At 37.1% G+C, this 9,524-nt stretch overlaps 2 protein-coding genes across 2 annotated transcripts; both read right to left on the bottom strand.

Moving 5' to 3' along the window:
* Positions 1 to 771: 771 nt before the first annotated feature.
* LOC148912642 (uncharacterized) lies at positions 772 to 5,555 on the bottom strand. The gene is made up of 4 exons (XM_089026421.1): positions 5,421 to 5,555; positions 4,138 to 4,289; positions 3,195 to 3,269; positions 772 to 2,496 (listed from the first exon to the last, which is right to left on the bottom strand). The coding sequence occupies exons 1-4, from the start codon at positions 5,431 to 5,433 to the stop codon at positions 2,230 to 2,232; spliced, it is 507 nt and encodes a 168-aa protein (XP_088882547.1). The 5' UTR covers positions 5,434 to 5,555; the 3' UTR covers positions 772 to 2,229.
* An 889-nt stretch (positions 5,556 to 6,444) lies between these two features.
* Positions 6,445 to 9,523, bottom strand: LOC148912641 (uncharacterized). The gene is made up of 5 exons (XM_089026413.1): positions 9,445 to 9,523; positions 8,615 to 8,722; positions 7,672 to 7,791; positions 7,154 to 7,284; positions 6,445 to 6,910 (listed from the first exon to the last, which is right to left on the bottom strand). Exons 2-5 carry the CDS (start codon positions 8,699 to 8,701, stop codon positions 6,445 to 6,447), a joined length of 804 nt encoding a protein of 267 aa, XP_088882539.1. The 5' UTR covers positions 8,702 to 8,722; positions 9,445 to 9,523.
* Position 9,524: the final 1 nt, after the last annotated feature.

The raw sequence follows: 9,524 nt of genomic DNA, 5'->3' as shown, positions 1-9,524 counted from the left end.
GAAGAAGGTCACGCAGACTCTAAGAAGGTCTACGTACTGAGGGTACGCTTCAAGGAGACAGATTCATATGACTGGGGGAATAACGGTAGACTGACTTCCAACCAAATGTTCTTGAATTAAGTGATTTGGTATAAGCTATTTATCAGTCCTAGTCATGACAACATGAGTGAAAAACGTCTGCGCATTCTCTGAATCCGTATGTAAATTAGTCAAAACATTTGTAAATTTGACTTTCAAACATGCCAGATAAATTGGACTTCACAAAATGCCAAAACTTAGTGTCCATGCTTGAAACTTAAGGCTAATTCTTTCATATTGTGTTTGCTAATGCAGTATCTTGGTCTGACAAAAGCATACTCGCGAAATTATTTGTATACTTGGAGCCGAAAACAAACATTTGTTTTCTCACTCAAACTCTTCAAAATTCTAGTGTCAGTCATGATATTGTATGTTACCTTCAATTTCATTGGTCAAGACACTTGCTTCTCTGCTTTTGATTGGTTAAGAGTGGAATCATTTAGTAGTCACGGTATTACGTAACTCTGCGATTTCATTGGTCGAGAAACTTGAACCTCTGCTTTTGATTGGGCGTGATTAAGATTGGAAGCCATTCAATAGACGGGGGGGAAAATGTATGTTTTTATCAATTAATTAATATCACTGAGAAAAAAATGATGCTCACGCTAATAAATTGGTCAGCAAAAGTGAAAAAAAAAAACAAAACATCCTAACCATCTAATTCTATACTCTAAAAGAATGCAACAGCTCCAATTTTTTTGATTGCTAGTATATTATTTTATTTACAAGATTTGGATTACATTTTTAAAATATGAAACGATTACACAAAATAATGTTACCAAAAATAAGCATTTTCTGACCGGCACAAATGATAAATATGTATTATTTATTTAAATATTTTATTAAATATTATCGAACATTATCAAAGACACAGATATCAAAATACAGTGTAGCGAATGATCCCTGAATGCTGTATGTGGTGAAGGAAAGCCACATGGATGATCGTTTTTACCTTGAGCGTAAAGTTTACCCATTTTAAACCAACTATTATTACCTATAGCCGCATCATTTTTTTTTTTTTTTTTTTTTTTGTCTAACGGTTACATATAAAAAGATACAGGAATACGAATACAACTCAAACAATCTTTTTTCAAGAAAATAACACGTGGTCTGAAATGGGAAAACATCAGCTAAAAATGGTGAATTGGTAATGAGCTTTTAAGACCCGTTCGTGCAGGAGACTTTTGATGGAACTTTCATGGCAGTTTAAGCATTTTTTACAACAAAATCCGCCTGTGCAAAAGAGCCTTGGCAAAAGTACAAGAAAACTACGGGTTTTTCTTGCATCGCAAGAGCGAAAAAAAGCAATATGTAAGTCCAGCAGAACATGTTCCTACAACATTATCTGTAGTTGCTATAAGAAAATAAATCTTACTTTTTTCAAGAGCTATTAATGAGTAACTGTTGCCAATGAGGACAGATGTCTCGAGTCGTGTTTGGAGTGAGGGGTGGGGAGGTCAATTTTTGATAGGGGAGGGATGGGAGAAATACTATTGTTAGCTTTTATACAGTCAAAATCGAAAGTATACAGATTTGATTGAAGGATCCTTTTGATTGGACCAGAGATTCCAATTTTGGAAACTGTCGACATTATTATTAACTTAACTAATTGGTCTTGCACTGAGTTGAGTAGTATTAAATTCTTGATCATCGAAATATTATACAGACTGCATTTCAAGTTTCTCAAAATTCTCTTGAAAGATCGCCATTATCATCACATCGGTGACAAGTACCTTCAGTTTATGTTTGCATCAGCATTTCTCCAAAAGGGCGGAATTGCTGGTTTTTAATCTTTCCAAGAGAATGAAATAGCAAAAGACACGGCGGCCATGTTGGATGATATAACAAGAGAGACTAATAGCAATTATTTTGTTAAATTCATCCAACATGGTGGCTGTGAAAACCATCAATACTTAAGCTTACGGTCGCATGTGCTTCAGTGGCTAGTAAAACACATGTTTGTTATATATCTATCTATATACAAAATAGTTTGAATGATGTTGGATGACGTCGACGATGACGTCGGTGCTGCAAAAATTAAGGGGGCGCAGCACTGTTATATCCCAATGAAATTCTTTTTAAGCGTACCATTATTATATATTTGCACTAGTGTCGTAAATAAAGTTTTACTTCAATATCTCCGGCTTCAATTCACGACTCATTCTCAGGGCCTCTTGTCGTAGAATGATCATGCGTCGTCGTATCTTTATTGCCAGGTTGCAATTCGTTCTTCTCCCCGCTGCTGTCTGCGTCTTTTGCTTTGTTTATTCTCAAGTGTTTGGTCAGATGGTCACTGCGCCAAAAAGCCTTGTTACAGATATTACACCGATGAGCTTTCTCTTTCGTATGAGTTCGTAGGTGTCTTTGTAGTTCGTCCGAACGAGTGAAGCTTTTTCCGCAATGCATCCCATCGACGCTCTGTGGCAAACGTATTAGAAAACAATAAATAGCCCGCTACATTGACGTTTTTTAAGCAAGAGGAAGGATGGGTGTAGCTTGCGTGACGGAGGGAGAGGGGGGCAGGGAGGAAGAAGGGGAGGGTGAAACTCAATGAGCTTGCGCTCACTCACACTAACCTCATAACTGAAAATTGTATAAAAGAATTCTAATAGAGAAAATGAATAAAGAGAAAGAATCTCAGGCACCGTTAGATGCTATTTTTAGAATCACATTTACCATGTTTCTTTTTTTTTTTTTGAGCATGCGCAGTATATGCGTGCAGTAAAACGATCATTTGAATAATCTTAAAAATAGCATCGATGACTCTAAAAATAGCATCAATGATTCTAAAAATAACACATGGAAGAGTGTTAATGATGGGGCGTGGGGATTCTTTCTTTTAGTTAATTTACTCTTGATTTTGTACTTCATATCGCTCAGGGTAAGGTTAAAATAGTAGTACAATATCAACCCCATACTGACCAGTGAAAACCCCCTCCCCTCCCCCTCAATACTAGGTGTTCACGATTACTATTTCTATGCATAAATATGTTATTTATTACACATACAAACCCACAGTATATTCATTTCGGAAATTTGACTTTTATTTCGAAAATATTTAAGTAAAAAATCTACAAATTTGTTTCAGTGTAAATTTGATCGGTGTAAAGACTTACCCAACTACAGACAAAGGGTCGTTCCCCTCTGTGCCATCTTAAATGAGCCTTCAGGTGGGAAGTCTTGCCATACACCTAGAAAAAAAAACATCACAATTTTACCACCAGAAAATTTAGATAAACAGGGTGTATGGGTAAAAATAACTCCATATGAGTTATGGCATTTTGCCAAAAAAAAAACATTCATTTTTGTCCTTCACTTGTTCTCTGTGGGTCAAGTGCTGGGGAGGGGGTCAATGTGTCTCCACTAGTGAGAAGATTAACTATAATATTTGGTCTAATCATGGTGTAGACGATGTCACTATAAAATGATCTTCTAAGACAAATGTTTTATCACTTTAGTTATTTGTGGTGAATTTAACTACATTTAAATATTTATATACTCGTGTTGCTCCAGGTTTTCCCCTCTGAGGGCCACAGAGGTTTTGTTAGACACTGGTCATAAAGTGCTACCCTCTTATTAAGACAAGGACTATATATATATTCAAATGAGCCAATCAAACATGGCATAATCACATACAGAAAAATAAAATGATTTTTGTAAACATCAATTAGACGTTTTTTTCTTCTATGTACATACAGGTGTAAAATATTTTAAGCTTGAATATTGGAAAGTAATATTTGAATTCATTTTAACACTAGATATTGAATCTGGGATTATCTCCTCTCTGTCTTCTCATGGAAACATTCAAGACGATTTCATTAAAACAATAAAGACATTCATAATTATATCAGAAATCCAGCAGGAAAACAAAAACAAAAACTAGGAAAAAATCCAAGGTAAATCAGATAAATCATAAAAATAAGGAGGAAAATTATGTAGGTAGAACAAGAAATTTTATTTCATTTTTGATGTATTGTTGTCTTCCAGCATATTTTAAATGATTCAAAGCTTAGTTTATATTTGAATGAGGTGTGAACATAGTTAGCACCTACTACTCACTTTTCCACAACCAATATAGTGACAATTATGGTATTTTGGCTGCATTGGACTGGGATTACTATTAACACCTGCAACACAGTTTGGACATGCACACTGGCTCTTGCACCGTAACATGTCTTTGTTGAATGGCATGCCTACAGTTGCGCATGGACCTGGTTTGAAATGATTGCAGAGAAAAAATGAATAATGAATAATATATGATAATAGAATGGGCATGCATGTCTCTGTACTGTGATATAAACACGCTGGGAGCTGTAGAGCATGAGAGATGCAAGTTTAGTAACGCAAGGCGTAGCCAAGTGTTCTCCTTCTTGAGTGCTCTACACCTCCCAGAGTGTTTATGTCACAATACTGAGACATAAGCAGTCATTTTATATTGTTTTTAGGAGATATTTTTGAACAATATTTTGCACAAATGTATCTTGGATATTAACACAGTGCTTTCTAAAGTTATACATAAATTACATATATTGTATAATGTTAATGACCCTTTCTATGAAACCTCAGGGAGAGTCAAATTAAAGGACAAAACTTTTTTTTGCTATGGAGGTCGTATAGCTCTATAACTCCCTGCATGAAAATTAACATGTGAGTTATGTATGCATAGAATATTGAATGTATTAGTTGTCTGCTAGTAAAAGTGAAAGTGGGCCAGATTGTAATCCCTTATAATCCTTGACTAAAACTTGTACAGGCTTAGTCTTGTTTAAAAGCAAAGCATTTGCCAAAGTCAATGATCACACATACAGAATGTGCAACTGCAACAATCATTGCCAATTACTTGTAAATAAATATTATTTTCAGACTTCAAGCTATTTTTTCTTAGAAAAAAATCTGAGCTTCAGACAATTTTTTTCATCGGAAAAATAATTAGCTTGAGAAAACTAAAAATGTTTTATATCTCTAATAATTTACCAAGCACAAAAAAACACCTGATGCTTATAACCAATGATATGAATCCCACAGAATGGTATCTAATGGTATCTATGAGCAGCTAACTTATCAATTAACCTGTAGAAATTAGTATGAAGTCAGTGAAAACCTTGGTAACCATTAAATGAGAAAAGTGGATAAATTTATTGGAAAACAGCATCGACTTATCAACTGGATAAGAATTTATCTGCCCAATAGCGCTGTCCAGGCTTTGTACAAACGGACCCAGGCCTAGAAAAGATTGGACATTACCCCCAGAAAAGTGACAGTATGTTTAGTATGGAATTTGTACTAAAAACATTTTTTTCGTTTCCCCTACGATAAAAAGGGAATTTTATAGTGTAACTTACCAACAAAGCCCATTAGTTGTTTATTATTCTGCTGTTCAGAAATATTATTCACACATCTGGGATAAGCTTGGAGACCAGATCCGATAGATTCTGTATTGGCGATGTAGGCATCTGAGGTGACATCACCCTCTGTACTGCATTACCTTGCTGTACAATATGTAATGGTAACATATCTGGTTGATGCTGCATTGTACTAGCGTAGGGCTAGGATTGGTTGGTAGCATCGATAGGGTACTGTATAGGATATGCTGTTGGGATTGACTGCAAGGGACAGGGTTTCTTAGAATGAACAAGAGCTGCTTCATTGGCAGAAACGTTCTTAGGAACACTCTTCCTCTTGCGAAAAACATCCTTCTGATTCATCACTGGTTTATTTCCATTACTGGCTGCAAAACTGTTCTGGAATGACATCAACTGTCCATTGAAAAATATTTTTTCTGGATTTTGTCTTGGAAGGATAGGAACAAGCTTACTTGCAGCAGTACCCTTCCTTGTACTTTCCTTTCCATATTTCTCCTTAGTGTTTGTCTTATTGTTCAGAGTTTTTGACTTTTTTACTGCAGCTTCCTGCTTGACAATGCAGTTTTGAGGATTACTTTTAAGCTCGTTGGTAATACCAGGAGCAAAATCATCCTTATTCAATAATTTTGAGCCAAAATCTGTCTGTTCAGTGTTAGAAAATGTGGTTTGATCCACAACACCCAAATGTGACAAAGGAATTAAAGATCCATGATTCAGAGTTGAACATTTTAAGCCTTCAGTTGGATTGCCCAAAGCATTAGTCTGCTCTGATGAACCAGACTTAAGATCGACATATGAAACATGAGATTTTGGTGGTGAAGAATTGTCATACATTTTGTTTACTTGTTTGTTCTCTGCCTGGTCATGGTGATGTGGGCCAGGAAATTCAGCTTCAACTTTGCATGATATTGTTGAATCTTCAAACGGTTTCTTACAAGTTGTTAACTCATTTTTACCCTGGTTATATCCCTTTAGGACATTCCGAGTGAAAGTATCTTGGCTGTCATTCCTGGTCTTTCGGTGAGTACTTGACGTCTCTATACTGCACCAGGTTTACTGCTGGTGGTACAGGCATATCTGTTGTAACACCAGCATTACAAGTCTGCATAATATCAACCCTTACTTTTACAGTAGACACAACATCAGAGTCTTTCCTAGGCCAGACATTTTCTGGCTTCACAGTTAATTCCACTTCATGTCTGTATGGATACTGGTTACCACAGTCCTTAAAATCCCCATTACTCAAACCAAACTCTCCTTTGAGATTCTTTTCCGAGTTTACACTTAAATAATTATATTTTATACCACCTGGGCAGTGTTTGGAAAATCTGTCAGGGCCATTGAATCTAACACCTTCAAAATTTTGGTACAACTTTGGTGCGTTTTGAGACCGAATACCACCACTATCTCTTTCACTATTCGTAAAGCTATAAGGTATTGGTTTCTGAGGGTACTGTAAGGTCCATGTTCTTAACGTGAATAAGAAGCAGAAACACAAGTCATTCCAGCTATTCTTGGATCTTGGTATGGACTATCTCCTTTCGCTTTTCGCCTATGGCCTATGGCCTATGGCCTATCGCCTTTGGCAATGACAACGTTTTTGTAGCCTGCATTCCATCCGGCCTTTTTCTTTCGAATAAGTCCACGGTATTTACGAAGAAAATTCCGGATGTGACGCAGACTACGTTTTTGAAATAGGTGTATATACATACCTGGGTGATTTTGGCTCTCTCGAAGGTTCTCTGTCCAAACCCGTATCCCGAGGGGATCCCGGGCCAGTGTCCCGCGTAGGGATTTGATTAGGAACACCAAATGGAAAAGCAGCGGTTGTCCATGCCACTGCCTGAAAACAAATACATAATCTTTTTTGAATTTTTATGTTATAGTTGCGGTCAGGAATAAATATAAACTAAAACATAAATTTGTCCACGACTTAAGGAGTTCAAATTTCTCATAGATTTCCATTTATTGGTCATAGATGACGGCTTTTAAATGTTGAAAACAAAAAGTGGAACCACGAGTGTAGTATTTCATTCCATTCTATATTCTATTCCCAGTGCATAAAATCCCATTTTCCCAGCCCCCCCTCCCCCAAATCCCAGCCCTCATCTTACCCCTTCAGGACCATCGCATATATTGTGTGACAGAGAGGATTAGACGGTCACGTGATACGAATATCAGAATTCTTCAACACAGGGTTCCCATTCTCTGAATTTTTCACTTATCTTACCTGTCCATTAGGCTTGCAAAGAATTGTCGTACATTCAGGTCCAGTCCCCCATTTATGCTGCTCCTTCCATAAGAAATCTGATGGAGGATTGTGCTTCATGAGGCTGCCCGCTGACCAAACCTACCGGAAAACAGAAGGCAACGAATGACAATGAATTTTTCATTTGCTATCATGAACACTTTATACTAGAAAATGTGTCATATAACTGGCACTGATGTACGGGAAGGTGTGGTGCTCCAAAAACTTTAGGTGACTCCGACAACAGGCCACTTGCATTATAGCGTCATTTACTACCACTACCAGGCTCCCTTGAACGCTTTCTTTTGTTTAGTTAATTAGCACCGATTGCCTTACTATTTTCATGAGGAACTATAAATTTGAAAAAGAAAGAATATTCGCGACTTCAGCATTTTGGTAGTGGTAGTAGAATCACACCATCGTGCCAACCGTGCGATTTTTTAAACCCCCTCGTATCGCGTCAAAAATGCTCAAATATTTCTGAATTTAGCTCATGTAGTACTTTCGAATTAATTCAAACATTAAGGCTTCTGATCCGTAAAAGTTTTCAATCACTACAGATGTATCCAGCACCTTTGGAAGTGAAATTGTTTGTATTTTGTCCTCAAAAATATCTAAAACTACAATTCAAATACAGTAGTGAATGTAGTGTCTGTTTGTATGGTTGCTAAACAACGTATTTGCTTGTAGAAATAATCAGCAAAGATACTACAGTAAGGAGTATTTCAATAGCGTGTTGGGAGGGGGTGGGGTGGGGGGATATAGCGTGATGGAGGGGGGGGGGGGGGTGAGGGAAAGGGGGGGGGGGGGGATTTACTCGGGTACCCAACACCAAAATCAATGAATTCGGGTCCCTATTTTGGACCATTTTTTAAACTTGCCCCTAAATGGGTGTTTACTAAGAGTGGAAGTCAAGATATCTTACAGTAGTGTGGGAAAGGGCCTTCAACCTTGTCCTCGGCGGAAATCGAAAAACAGGCACTGGCCTACCAGAGACATTTTGTTGAACCATGTAACCGCCAATCTCTTCATCCTAAATGAATGGAAAAATAGAAAATGAATGAAAGATGTGACGAATGAAGAAAGAAAAGGGATTTGTGAACCAATGGCATTGGAAGGATGGGGCGCAGGGTGGGGCATGGGGATGGGGCACGGTGATGGGGCACAGGGATGAGGCAAAGGGTGGGGCACAGGGTTGGGTACAGGGTGAGGGTACAGGGTGAGGCACAGGGTGGAGCAAAGGGTGAAGCACTGGGTGAGTCACATGCGCCCATAAATTATAATAATTTATTGAATGAATAAAGATGTTTACTTCTTTTTATTTTACTTTTTAAATTTCTTTTTAAAAATCCTAGAAAAAAAAACCCTAGTAAAACCATGAATAAAAACAAAGTTGATGCTGACAAATGGTAGGTATTTAGTGACTGATAATAATTGCTATCACTCAGCCAGAACATTCATTAAACAAAGACAAATACACAAGAGAACATTATTTTGTGTCTTTTGTGTAATGGATTTTCTGGTCAAGTGAGAGCAACTATTAGTCACTAAATAGCTAGTATTTGTCAGTATCAACTTTGTTTTCATTTCATGGTTTTACTTTACGTGCTCTTAAAAAAAATAAATGAATATCTTTATTCAAGTGTCTAGTTGTTCTAGAGCTTTTGCACTAATTGAGAACACTTTTTGCTCATACACACTACCACTACATTTAATATTATTACTACATTACTATGCACACAATGCTCAACTCACATGGGAGGAAACTGGAGAACCCGTAGAAAACTCTCATGGCATAGGAGAGAACAACACATCAAACAAACTCAATTCACATG

Source organism: Actinia tenebrosa, unplaced genomic scaffold (assembly GCF_029948245.1).
Source record: "Actinia tenebrosa isolate PJP-AT-01 unplaced genomic scaffold, QUT_ActTen_1.0 PGA_scaffold10__47_contigs__length_13832649, whole genome shotgun sequence".
Classification (NCBI taxonomy): domain Eukaryota; kingdom Metazoa; phylum Cnidaria; class Anthozoa; order Actiniaria; family Actiniidae; genus Actinia; species Actinia tenebrosa.
Note: the sequence above shows the minus strand (reverse complement) of the source record. Positions and strands in the feature narration are given on the sequence as shown.